The 20,231-nt window shown below is 43.3% G+C and overlaps 1 protein-coding gene across 2 annotated transcripts in view; it reads right to left on the reverse strand.

The window, feature by feature from the left end:
- LOC120989571 (methyl-CpG-binding domain protein 3) overlaps positions 1 to 20,231 on the reverse strand; it is a 141,845-nt gene that overhangs the window by 38,726 nt on the left and 82,888 nt on the right. For both annotated transcript variants that reach the window (XM_040417764.1, XM_040417763.1), the window contains exons 2-5: positions 13,987 to 14,146; positions 4,295 to 4,432; positions 4,114 to 4,204; positions 3,829 to 4,006 (exon numbers count right to left, since the gene is read on the reverse strand). In XM_040417764.1, coding sequence (XP_040273698.1) covers positions 3,829 to 4,006; positions 4,114 to 4,204; positions 4,295 to 4,432; positions 13,987 to 14,146 — 567 coding nt within the window. The remainder of the gene's footprint in view (positions 1 to 3,828; positions 4,007 to 4,113; positions 4,205 to 4,294; positions 4,433 to 13,986; positions 14,147 to 20,231) is intronic.

Raw genomic sequence — 20,231 nt, forward strand, 5'->3', positions numbered from 1 at the left:
TTTCAGTCACATATAGATTGGCGGATCCGGCAGGCAGTTCCAACGACGGAACTGCTTGCCGGATCACACAGCCGCAAGTGTGAAAGTAGCCTTAGGGCTGTTTCACACGAGCGGATGCCGTGCGTGACATCCGCTCCGTGAATGACAGCCAAGACCAGATGCAGACTGCAGAAGCACGGAGCATTAACATGACTGATAATGCTCCGTGCCTCTCTGTGACCTCTTTACTACGAAATCACAGTGAGATAAAGTTGTCACTGTGATTTCGTAGTAAAGAGATCACAGAGAGGCACGGAGCATTATCAGTCATGTTAATGCTCCGTGCTTCTGCTGTCTGCATCGGGTCTTGGCTGTCATGCACGGCATCCGCTCGTGTGAAACAGCCCTTAGTGGTTTTTTTTTTGTTTTTTTTACTTACTATTAGCCCCCTTAGGGGCTGGAACCCTTGTCCTATTCACCCTTAGGCCCCTTTCACATGGGCTAAATTTCTGCGCGGGTGCAATGCGTGAGGAGTTCATTTTTATTTATTTTTTAACCCTCATTGGCACTGTGCCACCAATGTTTATTATACTGGGGTGTTGGGGGGTGGAGGTTAGGGCGCACTGCGCCACCAATGTTTATTATACTGGAGTGTTGGGGGGGGGGGGGGGGGGCGCACTGCGCCACCAATGAAGATAACTGGCCTGTTAATACAAATATAGGAGGCTGGTGCTGGAATCAAATAGCCGGCACCCGACCTCTATGACAGGGAGCTGCGATCAGCGGCAGTTGAGTTAACCCTTCAGGTGCGGCACCTGAGGGGTTAACTGCAGCGGATCGCAACTCCCTGTCATAGAGGTCGGGTGCCGGCTATTTGATTCCAGCACCAGCCTCCTATATTTGTATTAACAGGTCAGTTATCTTCATTGGTGGCACAGTGGCCACAGCCCCGCCCCTCCTCCTCCTGTCTCTCTTCTTATTGGCGGCGGCAGCACAGGGGGGAGGGAGAGACTCCTCCACTGCGCTGCTGAGAAGAACATCTGTGGCGGGGCAGAGAACTATCAGCTCCTGTGCCCCGCCGCTGTGTTCAACTGCAGAGCTGCAGCGGCGGGTCTAGTCGCAAATGGCGACAAGACTAAAAAGTCTTGTACTATGCCTCGCCTTGAGTATTTGATATCCAAGCCTTACTCTAGCATGTGTTGCGCCAGAACATTGTCATCCTTTGGACACCACCACAAGGCCCTTCTGGTATTTATACCCCATAATCTCAGGCAGCCTTACCCCTGACAAAGGGGTATGCGTGGGGTTTTGGTCCTTCCACTACAAACGATATGTGAAACTAGTATTCATTGTATTTATTTCAACTTTTGTATCACTAATCCTTGCAAATGCTGCTGTATTCTTCTCTTTGAGACATTTACTGTAGCAATTTAGATGACATCATTGTCATCTCAAGTTGTTGCACTCATTTTTCACTTGCACTTTTTAAGCACTGGTCTCCAAAAAAAAAAAAAAAAAAATTGTCTGGTTCATGAATTAGGTACTTTGTCTCACTGAAATATACCTTATTATAGACCGATCGAGTGGAAGGTGTAGGTATATGCATTATTTTCACTGTACACCTCCCATGTAACATTGTTTTTAACCCTTAGGATACTGGAGGTTTTTTCGATTTTGCATTCTTATTTTTCTTTCCCATCTTCCTTGAGCCATATCTTTTAAAAAAAATTCTGTTCACATAGCTGTACGAGTGCTTATTTTTTACGGGACAAGTTGTACTTTTTTAATGCCACCATTTATTTTGGCATATAATGTAGCGGGAAGAGGGAAAAAAATTCCAATGTTTTTAAGGCCTCTTGCACACGAATGTTGTGTGCCGTGGCCGTATTGTGGCCCGCATACGACGGGTCTGAAATACACGGGCACTGGCCCGTGTGCACTCCGCAATCACAGAGATGCGGAATGGAAACACGGCAGAATATAGAATATTTGACACAGTCCTGACCTCAGTATCTGAGGAAAGGGATTTAGGAGTAATTATTTCAGAAGACTTAAAGGTGGGAAGACAATGTAATAGAGCAGCACGAAATGCCAGCAGAATGCTTGGATGTATAGGGAGAGGTATAAGCAGTAGAAAGAGTGAAGTGCTTATGCCGCTGTACAGAACACTGGTGAGACCTCACTTGGAGTATTGTGCGCAGTACTGGAGGCCATATCTCCAGAAGGATATAGATACTCTAGAGAGAGTTCAGAGAAGAGCTACTAAACTAGTACATGGATTGCAGGATAAAACTTACCAGGAAAGGTTAAAGGACCTTAATATGTATAGCTTGGAAGAAAGAAGAGACAGAGGGGATATGATAGAAACTTTTAAATACATAAAGGGAATCAACTCGGTAAAGGAAGAGAGCATATTTAAAAGAAGAAAAACTACCACAAGAGGACACAGTTTTAAATTAGAGGGGCAAAGGTTTAAAAGTAATATAAGGAAGTATTACTTTACTGAGAGAGTAGTGGATGCATGGAATAGCCTTCCTGCAGAAGTGGTAGCTGCAAATACAGTGAAGGGGTTTAAGCATGCATGGGATAGGCATAAGGCCATCCTTCATATAAGATAGGGCCGGGGGCTATCCATAGTATTCAGTATATTGGGCAGACTAGATGGGCCAAATGGTTCTTATCTGCCGACACATTCTATGTTTCTATGTTTCTATGGATCAGAACCCCACGGAAGCGCTACGGAGTGCTTCCGTGGTGTTTCTGTCCGTGCTTTTCACACCTCAAAAAAATAGAACTTGTTCTATTTTTTTTTGCGGTGCGGACGGATGACTGACCCATTCAAGTTGAATGGGTCTCCATCCGTCCCGGGCCCGGCACAGACGTTGCCCGTGCATTGGGGACCGCAAATTGCGGTCCCCAATGTGCGGAACGGATGCCCAACGTTCGTGTGTAAGAGGCCTAATTCTGAACAGTCATGGATTTTTTATGTCCATTTAAATGTCAGAATTGCCCATTTCTTATGTTGGCTAAAATAAGAATTGCAGCTTAAACGCCCCAGGTCTCTTCAGCGAGACCTAGCACATTAAAATCAATTCCCGGCCTCCTCACTGGCCGCAAAGGATGTCAGTAAGAATCCCGGAAGCGTGATCACAGCATCATTTTTTAAACAGAATTTTTTTTTGCATTGCAACCCAAATTTGGGCTTGGGCTTGATTTTTGCAGTACTTGTGGTTTACATTGGTAACATTTTGGGGTACAGTTTTTTGGTGGTGAATAAGGAAAAAAGCAGCAATACTGGTTTTGTTTGATTTACAGCGTTCACCATACATTACATGATGATTGCATAGTGCAGGTTGTTACAGACGCGGCAATGCTAAATATGTAAAGGAGATTATATTTTTGCACTTTTTTTTTCTATTGAAAAACAAATTTTTAAATGGAAAAGTTTTATTTTCTTTGGATTTTTTAAACAATTAATATTTTAATCATGTAACAGTCCCACAAGAGGACTACAATAAGCAATCTTTTGATCGCTTTTAAAATACATTGTACTATTCCTATAGAACAATGTATTTTAATACAGTGCTATACTGACATTTACTAGTAGGCTGCGCAAGAGAGGGGCAGGCCTGGGGCTTGACAGACACCTGGCCTGCTTGCACTGGCATCAGCACCCACTCTCCTCTGCATGGGAGACCTGTGCAGAGCTTAGACTGGACCAACCTAAGGCCCCTTAGCGACAGCTATGAAAATTCGTATTGGGGGTCACTAATGGGTTAAGTTAGATACAGAAGCTAGTCCCCATTTTTGCTCGTTTTATTCTTAAATATAATAATGAAATGCATCTACCTGATGTCCTCATCGGTCACCATAAATGCTTTGCATAATGGCTGAGAAGTGTTAAGCCACACTCCTGGGTTCTTCTCCACTGCGGCAGACAACTGCCCAGTGATTGGCATGGTGCTTGTATGTAGGGCACTTGCAATAGCAGAAAGGAGGGTTTCATCAGTACATCCAGGCCCTACCCCTAGGAATGAAAGCAAAGTCAGGAACACAATCGTTAGAAAGCTTGTGGGATAATTACAAAATATAATATTTAAAAAAACTAAAAATTAAAAAAAAAAAACACCTCACCTTGCAGCCCTTTGGGCAATTCCATAGTTTTAACAAGTTCTTCTGCTATGTCAAAAGCATTTAAACCACTCAGTTTCTTTTCCCAAAAAAGCTGTATTTTTCAGATAAAACAAGTACAAGGTTACTCCTGGGAAGGTGTACACCTCACACAATGTATTGAATACATTTTGAAATTAGTTACCTGACGTGGCTGGTCAACTGCTTTCTGGGGATCACTCTTCACTTTGTTGGTAGGATGGTTTGTCACCTTGGTGACTGGCTGCTTGAAGATAGAGGCAGTCTGTCTAACTGGAAGTGCTGTGTTCAGATCAGGCTTTCCCTACCAAAAAATAAATAAAGTTAAGTTGTGAGAGTAACCTTAAAGCAGATATAAAAAAGTCTACACTCCCCTATAAAAATGCAATTTTTTGTCATGTAAAAAATAAAATAAAATAAAAATTATTATATATATTTTTACAACTACAATGTGACCCATAATCGGTATAACTGCATTGAAAAACAAACTGAAATCATATAGAGAGGAGGGGGGAATAAAATTAAAACTGAAATAATGTGGTTGCATAAGTATGCACACCCTATTATAATTGAGGATGTGTTCAGAATTAGCCAGCACAACCACTTTCATACCAGTGGACGATTTTAAGCCTCATTCACAAGTCCATCCGTGAAGCTGTCTGTGAAGGATCCGTGTTGGGTTTGTGTGTCTGTTTTTTGCTGTCCGTGTTGCATCCGTTTTTTACTGACACTTTACAGCTGAAAAATAATTTTCAAAGAATCGCTTCTTAACCACCTCAGCCCCCAGTGCTTAAACACCCTGAAAGACCAGGCCACTTTTTACACTTCTGACCTACACTACTTTCACCGTTTATTGCTCGGTCATGCAACTTACCACCCAAATGAATTTTACCTCCTTTTCTTCTCACTAATAGAGCTTTCATTTGGTGGTATTTCATTGCTGCTGACATTTTTACTTTTTTTGTTATTAATCGAAATTTAACGATTTTTTTGCAAAAAAAATGACATTTTTCACTTTCAGTTGTAAAATTTTGCAAAAAAAACGAGATCCATATATAAATTTTGCTCTAAATTTATTGTTCTACATGTCTGTGATAAAAAAAAAAAATGTTTGGGTAAAAAAAAAAAATGGTTTGGGTAGAAGTTATAGCGTTTACAAACTATGGTACAAAAATGTGAATTTCCGCTTTTTGAAGCAGCTCTGACTTTGAGCACCTGTCATGTTTCCTGAGGTTCTACAATGCCCAGACAGTACAAACACCCCACAAATGACCCCATTTCGGAAAGTACACACCCTAAGGTATTCGCTGATGGGCATAGTGAGTTCATAGAACTTTTTATTTTTTGTCACAAGTTAGCGGAAAATGATGATTTTTTTTTTAAATTTTTTTTTCTTACAAAGTCTCATATTCCACTAACTTGTGACAAAAAATAATAAGTTCTATGAACTCACTATGCCCATCACGAAATACCTTGGGGTATCTTCTTTCCAAAATGGGGTCACTTGTGGGGTAGTTATACTGCCCTGGCATTCTAGGGGCCCAAATGTGTGGTAAGGAGTTTGAAATCAAATTCTGTAAAAAATGACCAGTGAAATCCGAAAGGTGCTCTTTGGAATTTGGGCCCCTTTGCCCACCTAGGCTGCAAAAAAGTGTCACACATCTGGTATCTCTGTATTCAGGAGAAGTTGAGGAATGTGTTTTGTGGTGTCTTTTTACATATACCCATGCTGGGTGAGATAAATATCTTGGTCAAATGCCAACTTTGTATAAAAAAATGGGAAAAGTTGTCTTTTGCCAAGATATTTCTCTCACCCAGCATGGGTATATGTAAAATGACACCCCAAAACACATTCTTCAACTTCTCCTGAGTACAGAGATACCAGATGTGTGACACTTTTTTGCAGCCTAGGTGGGCAAAGGGGCCCATATTACAAAGAGCAGCTTTCGGATTTCACAGGTCATTTACCTACTTACCACACATTAGGGCCCCTGGAAAATGCCAGGGCAGTATAACTACCCCACAAGTGACCCCATTTTGGAAAGAAGACACCCCAAGGTATTCCGTGAGGGGCATGGCGAGTTCCTAGAATTTTTTATTTTTTGTCACAAGTTAGGGGAAAATTATGATTTTTTTTTTTTCATACAAAGTCTCATATTCCACTAACTTGTGACAAAAAATAAAAACTTCCATGAACTCACTATGCCCATCAGCGAATACCTTGGGGTCTCTTCTTTCCAAAATGGGGTCACTTGTAGGGTAGTTATACTGCCCTGGCATTCTAGGGGCCCAAATGTGTGGTAAGGAGTTTGAAATCAAATTCTGTAAAAAATGACCAGTGAAATCCGAAAGGTGCTCTTTGGAATATGGGCCCCTTTGCCCACCTAGGCTGCAAAAAAGTGTCACACATCTGGTATCTCTGTATTCAGGAGAAGTTGAGGAATGTGTTTTGGGGTGTCATTTTACATATACCCATGCTGGGTGAGATAAATATCTTGGTCAAATGCCAACTTTGTATAAAAAAATGGGAAAAGTTGTCTTTTGCCAAGATATTTCTCTCACCCAGCATGGGTATATGTAAAATGACACCCCAAAACACATTCTTCAACTTCTCCTGAGTACAGAGATACCAGATGTGTGACACTTTTTTGCAGCCTAGGTGGGCAAAGGGGCCCATATTCCAAAGAGCACCTTTCGGATTTCACTGGTCATTTTTCACAGAATTTGATTTCAAACTCCTTACCACACATTTGGGCCCCTAGAATGCCAGGGCAGTATAACTTCACCACAAGTGACCCCATTTTGGAAAGAAGAGACCCCAAGGTATTCGCTGATGGGCATAGTGAGTTCATGGAAGTTTTTATTTTTTGTCACAAGTTAGTGGAATATGAGACTTTGTATGAAAAAAAAAAATCATCATTTTCCACTAACTTGTGACAAAAAATAAAAAATTCTAGGAACTCGCCATGCCCCTCACGGAATACCTTGGGGTGTCTTCTTTCCAAAATGGGGTCACTTGTGGGGTAGTTATACTGCCCTGGAATTTTCCAGGGGCCCTAATGTGTGGTAAGTAGGTAAATGACCTGTGAAATCCGAAAGGTGCTCTTTGGAATATGGGCCCCTTTGCCCACCTAGGCTGCAAAAAAAGTGTCACACATCTGGTATCTCCGTACTCAGGAGAAGTTGGGGAATGTGTTTTGGGGTGTCTTTTTACATATACCCATGCTGGGTGAGAGAAATATCTTGGCAAAAGACAACTTTTCCCATTTTTTTATACAAAGTTGGCATTTGACCAAGATATTTCTCTCACCCAGCATGGGTATATGTAAAATGACACCCCAAAACACATTCCCCAACTTCTCCTGAGTACGGCGATACCAGATGTGTGACACTTTTTTGCAGCCTAGATGCGCAAAGGTGCCCAAATTCCTTTTAGGAGGGTATTTTTAGACATTTGGATACCAGACTTCTTCTCACACTTTGGGGCCCCTAGAATGCCAGGGCAGTATAAATACCCCACATGTGACCCCATTTTGGAAAGAAGACACCCCAAGGTATTCAATGAGGGGCATGGCGAGTTCATAGAAATTTTTTTTTTTTGGCACAAGTTAGCGGAAATTGATATTTTTTATTTTTTTCTCACAAAGTCTCCCTTTCCGCTAACTTGGGACAAAAATTTCAATCTTTCATGGACTCAATATGCCCCTCACGGAATACCTGGGGGTGTCTTCTTTCCGAAAAGGGGTCACATGTGGGGTATTTATACTGCCCTGGCATTCTAGGGGCCCTAAAGCGTGAGAAGAAGTCTGGAACATAAATGTCTAAAAAATTTTACGCATTTGGATTCCGTGAGGGGTATGGTGAGTTCATGTGAGATTTTATTTTTTGACACAAGTTAGTGGAATATGAGACTTTGTAAGAAAAAAAATAAATAATTCCGCTAACTTGGGCCAAAAAAATGTTTGAATGGAGCCTTACAGGGGGGTGATCAATGACAGGGGGGGTGATCAATGACAGGGGTGGTGATCAATGACAGGGGGTGATCAGAGAGTCTATATGGGGTGATCACCCCCCCTGTCATTGATCACCTTCCTGTAAGGCTCCATTCAGATGTCCGTATGTGTTTTGCGGATCCGATCCATGTATCCGTGGATCCGTAAAAATCATACGGACATCTGAATGCAGCATGACGGGGGGGGGGTGATCAATGACAGGGGGGGGGGGTGATAAATGACAGGGGGGTGATCAGGGAGTCTATATGGGGTGATCACCCCCCCTGGAAGGCTCCAGGGAGACGCCTGTATGTGTTTTGCGGATCCGATCCATCTATCAGTGGATCCGTAAAAATCATGCGGACATCTGAATGGAGCTTTACAGGGGGTTGATCAATGACAGGGGTGTAATCAATGACAGGGGGGTGATCAGGGAGTCTATATGGGGTGATAACCACAGTCATTGATCACGCCCCTGTAAGGCTTCATTCAGACGTCCGTATGTGTTTTGCGGATCCGATCCATCTATCAGTGGATCCGTAAAAATCATGCGGACATCTGAATGGAGCTTTACAGGGGGTTGATCAATGACAGGGGGGTAATCAATGACAGGGGGGTGATCAGGTAGTCTATATGGGGTGATCAGGGGCTAATAAGGGGTTAATAAGTGACGGGGGGGGAGGGTGTAGTGTAGTGTAGTGGTGCTTGGTGCTACTTTACTGAGCTACCTGTGTCCTCTGGTGGTCGATCCAAACAAAGGGGACCACCAGAGGACCAGGTAGCAGGTATATTAGACGCTGTTATCAAAACAGCGTCTAATATACCTGTTAGGGGTTAAAAAAAAACACATCTCCAGCCTGCCAGCGAACGATCGCCGCTGGCAGGCTGGAGATCCACTCTCTTACCTTCCGTTCCTGTGAGCGCGCGCGCCTGTGTGCGCGCGTTCACAGGAAGTCTCGCGTCTCGCGAGATGACGCGTATATGCGTGACTCTGCGCAGCGCTGCCACCTCCGGAACGCGATCCTGCGTTAGGCGGTCCGGAGGTGGTTAAAAGGGTTGTCCGGGTTCAGAGCTGAACCCGGACATAGCCTTATTTTCACCCAGGCAGCCCCCCCTGAGGCTAGCATCGGAGCATCTCATGCTCCGATGAGCTCCCTTGCCCTGCGCTAAATCGCGCAGGGCACGGGCTCTTTTGTTTTCAATAACACATGGCCGGGCGGAAACTTCCGCCCGTCTGTGTGTTCGGTGACGTCACTGGCTCTGATGGGCGGGCTTTAGCGCTGCCTTAGCCGTTTAACTGGCTAGGGCAGCGCTAAATCCCGCCCATCAGTGCCGGTGAAGTCACCGGGGTTACTGGCAGCCCCATGGTACGTCACCGGATCTCCAAAAAAATTACTTTGCCCAGCGCGATTTAGCTCATGTCAGGGGGGCTGCCGGGGTGAAGATGGAGGTATGTCCAAGAATAAAAGGAACTTTGTGATTTCTCCCTGAAGCAAGCAAGTCCAGGGCCGGAGTTCCCCAGTGATTCATGATCAACTGGAAGGAGTCTCATGAAAGGGACCATTCACCTGGATCCAGACTCCTGAGAAAATCTGCCTTTGTATTGAGAGATCCCTTTAGGTGTACTGCTAAAAAGGGATTTTACATTCTTTTCAGCCAACTGAAGATTTGGTGTGACAGACTTTATAGATGACTGTGTGACGATCTTTTAAATGACTGAGCTGTTCTCAGGGCCTCCCAAATTGCTTTTAGTTCCTTGTAATTGGATGAAAGAGGTTTTTTGGCATTGGTCCCCGGTCCCCTTTAACACTTCTTGACCTGCATGGGCTTCCCAGCTCCAGGAGCTTGCATCTGTTAGAGAAACGGCAGTTTTCTGTTCCCAAAATACTCCGTTTTCTAGGTTTCTGTCTTGACACCACCAATCCAGAAGAGTTCCTGACCTCTTGGGTCAGGATAATCTTCTGCTCCACAGTCGTCTGAGATCTGTTCCATATCCTGAGAACAAACTGCTGAAGGGGTCTCATGTGAAACTGGGCCCAGGCTACCACGGGTATACATGAGGACAGGGTTCCTAAAATCTTCATGCTTTCCCTGATCGTGCACATCAGGCTTCTCTGGAATCGGCGCATCTTATTCTTCAGATCCTGAATCTTCTGAGCAGGGAGGAACGATCTTTGAAGATTGGAATCTAGTAAAATTCCAAGGAAAATTTTCTGGACTTTCTGGTAACAGTCTGGACTTTTTATCCCCCCAAGGTCTGGAGGTGGGACAGAACAGACTGTAGATGATCCTGGAGAAGTTCCTTATCGTCTGCCACTACTAACAAATCGTCTAGGTATGGGATTACTAGAATGCCTTTCTGTCTGAGGCTTACTACCACTTCTGCAAGGACCAAGGTGAAAATCCTGGAAGCTGATGAGATTCCAAACGTGTCACAGGTTAACTGAAAATGATGAGTGTGGCACTGAAAACTAGAGAAGACACCTTGATTTGGGATGGATTGGAATGTGGTAATAGGCATCCTTTAGGTGTAGGGAGGCCATTACTGCTCATTTCCGGATTAATTTCACAGCCGACTTCACCGTCTCCATCTTAAATATTTGATATGCAATAAATTTCTTTTGTGGTTTTAGAATTATTATAGTCCTAAATTTTCCATTAGTTTTTTATATGACAAAGTCTGGAGTAATGACCCCTGCCCTGTTATACCTAGGAAATCGGTTCTATTGCCCGTAAATGCAAAAGGTCTGCTATTCTTGAGGTCAGACAGGACTGTTGACCAGGACAGGAGGGAGAAAAGATTCTACAAATTTTTGAGGGGGAGGAGACTGAAGTTCTATTTAATACTTTCTCTTATTATGCTGATTATCCAAGGATTTGACATGGTCTGCTCCCAGATGTTTAAAAAGAAGCAGAGTCCCGTCCCCCACCTGGATCCAGTCCTTGTTTTGGGGTGGAGGAGGATTCCCCCTCGTTGAGATTAAAAAGGAATTTCCTTCCTTTTCCCTCTTTTGCATAACTCCACCTGCCCATTTTTCCTTTTCCTTGTTTGTCATCGCGATGGTATTGTCTACCACAAAAAATTGGGTTCTGGAGCAAGATTTGTCCTCCGGAAACTCCTTCTTCCTATCAGTGGCATTCTCTAAGATCTTATCAAGGTCTGAATGTAACATCCCAGAGTTATGTTACGAAACTCTTTTACCCTGCTACAATCTCTTAAGTGTATTTACATTGTCTTCTTGTGTAATTTTACATCACATCCTCACTAATGTGCATCCTAAGCCTTGTTAATTGTATATTGCTGTAATTTCAATGTGTTTAGCAGGGCCTTAGAGACAGTCTAGTGTTTCTAGGCTGGAATAGTACATTCCAGTTTAGCTCCCCCCTCTGTGAGGAGGGGTGGAATGTTCCCACATCCTGCCTCATGGGGAGGGAAGGAAGTTAGAGTTAGTGTGCCAGCCTCCCCGGCTAGGGGAAGGCTGTGCTGGTAGGAGCTCCAAGATATAGGGATCCAAAGCCAGGATTTTGTCTCGGCTGAGACAATTGATCATCATTCCCAGCCTGAACCTTGCAGCCTCAGCTGGTGAAAGCAAGCAGCCACCTCCAGAACTCCAGTAAGAAGCATACCCTGTGAGCACAACTGTGAGTACCGTCCAGAGACCAGGAGAAGCCAAATTCCTCCTCAGCTAGTCACTCCTCAAGATAGCAGAAGATAGTAAGTGCAGAAGATAGTAAGTGCAGAAGATATTAATTCCTGACACATTACAGAGCTACAAGCAGACGACTTATCCTGCAAAGAGCTCCAGGAACATGATAGAGCAGAAGCCAATTCCTGCCACACATTGCCAATACCTGCTGGGACTTCAGACTAATGCTCTATCTCACGTGGATTAATGCTGCAACAAGTAAAGACCAGTTTGAACTTCACCCAAAGTCTGGATCTGAATTATTGCTGCAAATCCCTCAATTACTCCTACTAGCACAACACTCATTTTATTGCAAGTGAGCCAGGATCCAGGAGTCTAGCCGTACCCAGGTAGGAGACACCGTTGACACTATTGCCATTACCACACAGAGACATTACACCACTCTGGCATTCCTAACCTGGTACATGAGTTACAACACCTTAAAGGGCCCTGTGTTAGAACCCTGCGCACTCTGCAATTGGCGTCACAAACAAAACTATTAACTATCACTTACACCTGACCCAGCCATTGCATATTATTGGCGTCAGAGTGGATTTTCCCAATCCGGCTTACTGCATGGACAAAACACGTATTGACCACGAAAAAGGCAAGAATTTTTTTTTTTTTAGATGCCATGTCCCCAGACCAGGCCTCTAACCAAAGAACTCTCCGAATAGTATTGGAGAGTATGGCAGAGCAGGTAGAAAAACGAACTGACTCAGTCTAGGCATCCGCTAAAAAACTGGTCGCCATCTTCAGGAGTGGAAGGCTACCTAAAATCTGATCCCTAGGGGTCTTATTCACTAGGTGAAACTCCAACTGTTCTAGCCAGACATTTAGAGTGCGGGCTACAGATGTCGCAGCCACCCCAGGCTTCAATAGCACAGCTGTGGCTTCCCAAGTTCTTTTTAGAAGGCTTTCCCCCTTTCTATCCATAGGGTCTTTCAGCTGGGCCGCATCTCCAAAAGGGAAGCACCGTGCAATTAGCTACTTTAGCTACAGGTGAGTCCACCCTAGGGATTGATTCCCAGTCAGTGCAAAGTTCCTCATCAAATGGGTAGAGTCTTAATTCCGCTTTTTTGCCACTCCGCTCTGATTAAATTTTTGCACAGTGTCAGGAACTGGAAATACAGATCTGGGTCTCTCTCTTAGTCCCAGAGGAAGGTAAACGTTTGGAGCATAACCCACACCTTCCTGGATTTTAACTTAGCGGAGGAGTATGATGCCTTTTCTCCCTAAAAATACAAGGGAGAGTTGGGCTAGCCACGACAGGGTATTACAGCACAAAGGGGGCCTCAGGTCAGGCTACTCACTGTTCCCTGAACGGTGGCAGGCTCTGGTCCTGACCCCGACTCATGGCAATAGTCCTGTTCACGCTGTCGCTGCTGCACAGAAGGGTGCTCAATGCTAGGCACCATCTTCTCACAGGCCCTGCACTTTACACACATATGGCCTGTGCAAGGACCTGGGACCATCACCACCTGGCGGCCAAAGGGAATTGAGTCATAGCGTCGCTCCAGCCGCCCTACCTCTGTGCATTAAACCCTCCTGGGCCGCTGCAGCAGGGAACTTTGCAGGGGGACACAGAACCAGCTGGGTCCCAGGCACAGGCCTTGATAGAGGGAGGGATAGCCAGACCCTGGATCCAGCCCCCAGCCTGACAAAACACTAGTGGTGGAGGGAAAAACACTAGTGGTGGAGGGAAGGGGAGGGGATTTAAACCTGTTTTTTCCTGTCCTATCAGAGGAAAGTCAGTCTCAGGACGTGCTGTCATGGAGACAACTACAGTCACCACTGCGCACACCTCCCGCATACTAGAGAGCACTTTTATAACGAAAGTACTCACTAGTATTCATAATTTATATACATACATAGTATCGCTATAATCGTCCTGACCCAGAAAGTAAAGTTATTGTGTTATTTTTATACCGCAATGGCACAGAGCAAAATTTACAACATGAAAAAGCAATGGCCGAATAATCCCATTCCACTCCAGAGAAAGTTGAAAGTTAATCAATAATTGTGTAACCCAAAATGGTGCAATAAAAACTACAAATTGTCCCGCAAAAAAACAGCATTGAGAGAAAAATTACAGTTCTTGGAATGCAACGAGCAAAAAAAAAATTCAAATAGTTGCTTGTTCAATAAGACCCACAAGGCATATAGAATGAGTTAAATACCTTGGCCTGATTCATCCCATCATATCGCATGCGCTGTCTGTTCTTGTTGATTTTGCTCATCAACATTTTTCCTGTACGAAAGTCAAATGTGCTTAGGTCCATGGAGTTTCCAAGATAACGTGCCAGCTGTGGCTTACTACGGAACTTCTTACCACTTGGGCTGAAAAAGAAGGATACTATGGTCAACACAATAATTAACCTACACATAATTTCCCTGATTTCACGCATGTTTTAGGCTAGTTTCACACTAGCTGCAACCTTCTCCGGCAGGCTGTTTCGGCGGGCGAAACAGCCTGCTAGATCCGTGCTACCGCTAATGCACTCTGCCAACGGAGGTCCGCTCCGGTCCCATTCACTATAATGAATATACCAAGTTGAACAAACCTAAAGGCTTCAGAGATTTCTAGTGCTGGTCCACACCTGCATCCCAAGGGGCATAAAAACAACTGGCGAAGGTAAGAGGGCGGAGGTTTTTAAAGCACCGGTCTCCTAGTTGTTTCCTGTGCCTGGGAGGCGGAGTACCCTCCGGGTGGTGCCGTTGTAGAGGCCTGGGGAAAAAGTAGTTTTCTTCCTCTGCTACCCACTAGGTTTCCTCATAAATTACCATGGCATCAACCTGTAGTTCTGAGCCTTTGTTAGCAACAAACTGAGCATGCTCGACCTATCAATTCTGTAGCTAATGATTACTCAGAGGGGGCGTGACTAGACTAATATCAGGTAGCCAATCAATAAACATCAACACTCATGAACAAGCACAAACTCGCAGCAGGAAGGCTAGGGATTGTGGGTATTGTAGTGAGGGAAGATCAGGCACCATGAAACTCTGTGTTGCAGTCTCACACAGGAGCTAAACAAATTTTATATATATATATATATATATATATATATATATATATATATTTATTTATTAGGTTCTGGTTGGGTCACAGGTTGAAGCCTTAATGCAGTTTTTAAAAAAATAAGTTTCTTTACTGGAATACCCCTTTAATGTCTGAACTGCTGGAAACAAAAGTGAGTACACCACTAAAAGAAAATAGCCAAATTGTGCTCCAATTAGCAATTTTCCCTCCCCGATGTCATGTGACTCAGTGTTACAAGATTGCAGGTGTGTTAAACAAGGACTGTTTAACAAAGACTAGTGTGTCTTGCCTACAGTCAAGCATGGTGGTGGGAGAGTCATGGTTTGGGGCTGAATGAGTGCTGCCGGCTGTGGGGAGCTACAGTTCATTGAGGGAACCATAAATGCCAACATATACTGTGACATACTGAAGCAGAGTATGATCCCCTCCCTTCGGAAACTGGGTGGCAGGGCAGTATTCCAACATGATAACGACCCCAAAACACCTCCAGACGACCACTGACTTGCTGAGAGTAAAGGTGCTGGACTGACCAAGCATGTCACCAGACCTAAAACCCTATTGAGCATCTGTGGAGCATCCTCAAACTGTAGGTGGAGGAGCACAAGGTCTCTAACATCCACCATCTCCGTGATGTCATCATAGAGGAGTGGAAGATGATTCCAGTGGCAACCTGTGAGCTCTAGTGAACTCCATGCCCAAGAGAGTTAAGGCAGCGCTGGAAAAAATATTGACACTTTGGGCACTTTTGTGGCCAGCGGTTTAGAATTTAAAGGCTGTGTGTTGAGTTATTTTGAGGGCACACCAAATGTACACTGTTATACACAGGGAAAACACTGAGGATATGAGACTTTGATACAATGGAAAGTAGTCAGTGTATGGCTTGTACACCGACTACTTTCCATTGTATCAAAGTCTCATATCTTCAGTGTTTTCCCCATGAAAAGATATAATAAAATATTTACAACAATATGAGGGGTGTACTCATTTTTGTGGCTGGGACCATATGACCTCTACAGCGCTTCTTCAGGGGTCACATACAACGCAAAAATTTTTAAAAAGGGGCAGTCGATGCTTAAAGGCCATGTACACCTTTGGGAGCATTTTTTTAAATTATTATTGCATTGTACTCATTTTGAGCTAAAAATACTTTTTTATATTTGTCTTTATAAAAAAAATATGGAGCCTTTATTTTGTACAGGGATTCTCTAGTAGCAGGATCTGAATTTTCTCTCTGCTCCATCAGCCAGCTCACTTTTGACAGGCTCCTTATCTCTAATCTGACATTATAAACATTCATTATAGCTCAGGTATCTTATAGATAAGAATGTGGCTTAGGCTACATGCACACGAACGTTGTTTGTTTCCATGTCCGTCCGTTTTTTTTTTTTGCGGATAGGATGTGGACCCATTCATTTCAATGGGTCCGCAAAAAATGTGTGCTGTCCTCATCAGTATGTCTGTTCCGTAGCCCCGCAAAAAAAAAATAGAACATGTTCTATTCTTGTCAGTTTTAGGCATTAATAAAATGGATCCGCAAAAAAATAAAAAACGGATGGCACAAGTTTTTTTTTTTTTTTGCGGACCGGTCGTGTGCATGTAGCCTTAATCTACTTTTACACTCGCGTTTTGGCTTTCCGTTTGTGAGATCCATTCAGGGCTCTCACAAGCGGTCCAAAATGGGATCAGTTTGCATTCTAATGCATTCTGAATAGAAAAGGATCCGCTCAGAATGCATCAGTTCAGTCTCCATTCCGCTTTGATGAAACTGAGCTAAACTGATCCGTCCTGGCATACAATGTAAGTCAATGGGGACGGATTAGTTTTCACTGACACAATCGAAAACGGATCCGTCCTCCATTGACTTTCAATGGTGTTCAAGATGGATCCATCTTGGCTATGTTAAAGAGAATACAAACGGATCAGTTCTAAACTGAAGCAGATGGATGTATTATCTGAACGGATCTGTCCATGATGAATCCGCACAAAACGCGAGTATGAAAGTAGCCTTAACCCCCTTCAGTACTTTTCACCTTAAATCCCAGGCCGATTTTTGAAAATCTAAAGTGTTACTTTATGTGGTAATAACTTTGGAACGCTTTTACTTATCCAAGCCATTCTAAGAAAGTTTTCTCGTGACACATTGTACTTCATGACAGTCATAAATTTGAGTTAATATACTGTATTTCACAAAATTTGGAAAAATTATTATATCTCTGCGTTTAAAACAGCAAATTATACCTCAAAATACTACTTAACATTCCCCATAAGTCTACTTTATGTTAGCATTACTTTGTAAATGTCATTTTATTTTTTTAGGACGTTAGAAAGCTTAGAAGCAAATTTTTCAAAACCATTTTTTTAAGCACCAATTCAGTTATAAAGTGGTTTTGTGCGGGCTTACGTAATGGAAACCACCCATTAATGACCCTATTTTACAAACTACACAGTTTAAATTAGACAAAACTGATGTTTGTTAACCCTTGAGGTGTTCCACAAGAATTAAAGGAAAATTGAGGTGAAATTTTAAAATTTCACATTTTGGTAGATTTTTTTATGTTAATGAATGTTTTCTTGCAACACAGCAAGGGTTAACAAAAAAAAAAAAAATCAATATATATTACTCTAATTCTGCAGTTTACAGAAATACCCCATATGTGGCGGTAAACTGCTCATGGCAGTCAGAAGGAAAGGAGCGCCATATGGAGTTTGGAGGAGGATTTTGCTAGAATGGCTTTTTGGCACCAATTTGTATTTGAAGAGACCCTGAAGTACCCCTGCAGTGGAAACCCGCAAAAAGTGACCCCATTTTGGAAACTACACCCCTTAAAGAATATATTAAGGGGAGTTCTGACCACTTTGACCCCCTAAGCGTTTTACGGAATTTGTAAACACTTTGCTGTGGAAATAAAAAGTTTCATTTCTTCCAATAAAATGTTGCTTTAACCCCAAATTTTTCATTTTCACAAGGGGTAACAGGAGAAAAAGCACCCCATAATTTGTTACCCATTTTCTCTGGCAACACCCCATATGTGGTGGTATTATGCTGTGGGGTCACAGCTGAGCAAAGTCAGTGTATTACAGATGACACACAGATGGTAAAAACTGACACACGGACCAACCATGAATCCTTCAAGGACATCTTCACGGATGAAACACGTACGCTTTTTTTTTCACGGAGGTGCCACTGAAATGTGGATGAGACCTTAGTCTGCATCACAGATGCAAGTTGAAGTGCGGTTATTTTTGTGCTTAAGCCAGAAGTGGATCCAGCAGGAAGGAGGAGTATAAAAGTAATGTATTCTCTAAGACTCAAACTGCAGCAAAAACTGGAACAAAAACGGAATTTATGATGCCAGCCTAAAAGGTACAGCCACACGTGACCCATATGGTCAACTACCCAATGCAGAAAATTGGCCTCAGTTGTGACAGCACCTCACTGCTGGGAATCATCATCGCTGAGGACAGTCATTAGCTGCAGCACATGCCCGTCTGTCGAGAAGTTCACAGAACAAGGGCCAGAAGACTGTTGGAAGGGGCCAGAACAGAGCTTCAACGAGCAGGTGACTAAAGCCACTTTCACACTAGCGTTTCTATTTCCGTCATAGGGTCTCAATACTGTAAAAAGAACTGAATGCTCCAAAATGCATTCCGTTGTGTTCTCATACCGGAGAGCAAACCACCGCATGCTGCGGTTTTCTTTTTGTCACGGGATGCGGAGCAAGACGAAGCATGACCCACAATGCAAGTCAACGGGGAAGGAGCAGTTTAACGCTGACACTATAGAAAACGGATCCATCCCCCACTGACTTTCAATGGAGCTCATTCAGCAGGACCTGCGCTGATGTCACCGCGCTCACCATGTGGTGACCGCGAGGACTTCACCGAAGGTCCTTTTCCAGCCAGGTCCTGCAAGAAGAAGAAGGAAGACGAGCCCGGCTGCACGATCAAGTGGATGAGGTGAGTTACATATGTTTTGTTTTATTTAATTTTTAACCTCACAATGGACCATTTAATTAGCATTCTGAATTAAAGAATGCTATTATTTTCTATTATAACCATGTTATTATGGAAAATAATAAAGTAAATGGCGTCCCGGGTAACTCATCCCTCGTCTCCTTAGCAAACATGCGTGAAAATCGCATTGCATCCGCACTTGTTTGCGGATGCTTGTGATTTTCACGCATCCCCATTCATTTCTATGGGGCCTGCGTTGCGTGAAAAACGCAGAATATAGAACATGCTGCAATTTTCACGCAACGCACAAGTGATACATGAAAATCACCGTTCATCTGAACAGCCCCATTGAAGTGAATGGGTCCGGATTCAGTGCGGGTGCAATGCGTTCACCTCACGAATTGCACCAGCACGGAATTCTCGCCCGTGTGAAAGGGGGCCTTAATTTAATGGACATGCAGGGCTGATTAAAAATGCCCTTAGGAAAAATTGGTCGGTCCTCAAGAATGATCCAGTTTTGGGATCTGTTATCCCAGAAAAGCCAGATGTAGTCTTTAGGAGAGCCCTATGTATAAAAATAAAAAAAAAACATCTAGTTCACAGTCACTTACCAACTAAAGAAGAGAAGTCTAAAATACGTAAGTTCACATGGTGCGGCTTCTGTCTTCTGCGTAGGAACCGTAAGTCGGAAAATAAGAGCGCAAATACTAATGAAGTCCACTCTAATAAGAATGGCTCCAAGTTTAGGATTGAAGGAGAGGTGACATGTAAAAACTTGGGTGTCGTCTACATGCTGGTGTGCCCATGTGGACTCCAGTATGTGGAACGTACCTTGAGAAAATTGAAGGCCACAAATCAGGAGCATATTCGGATCATTAAAAAGGGACTAGAGACCCACAGTGTCTCTCTATACTTTAAAAGCTAAAAATCCAATTGGTCTGATGTTCACTGGTGTTGAACAGGTTAATTATAGATGGCGGGGGAGGGGGGGGGGGGAAAGATCCGATAGCGAAAATCAACCGACTTGAGGCTGAATGGATTTATAAAATGAGGAACTTGCAATCACACAGTCTAAACATTGAATTTGATCTGAAACCGTGTTTAGTTTAGACCCCTTGAGAGTTAGTCATACTTTGATACACACAGTCAGCACTCACCCATGAACGAGATCAGAGAATCTTAAGTGATAGCCTTGAATATGTGGCCTGAATTGAATGATGCACAGGCTAACTATAAATGAGATTTATGAATGGAACGCCAATAGTAACATCCCATTGGCTGTTTTGTAACACATGATTGGGGAAAGAATTGAATGAAGAACTAGTATCCACTTGTAACTGTTTGTTTTATACCACGTGATCGGGAAAAAAATGAATGGCGGGCTAGTAGTAAGATTTTATTGGTGGAACTGGAACATATGACCGAAAGGTG

Source organism: Bufo bufo, chromosome 2 (genome assembly GCF_905171765.1).
Source record: "Bufo bufo chromosome 2, aBufBuf1.1, whole genome shotgun sequence".
Lineage (NCBI taxonomy): Eukaryota > Metazoa > Chordata > Amphibia > Anura > Bufonidae > Bufo > Bufo bufo.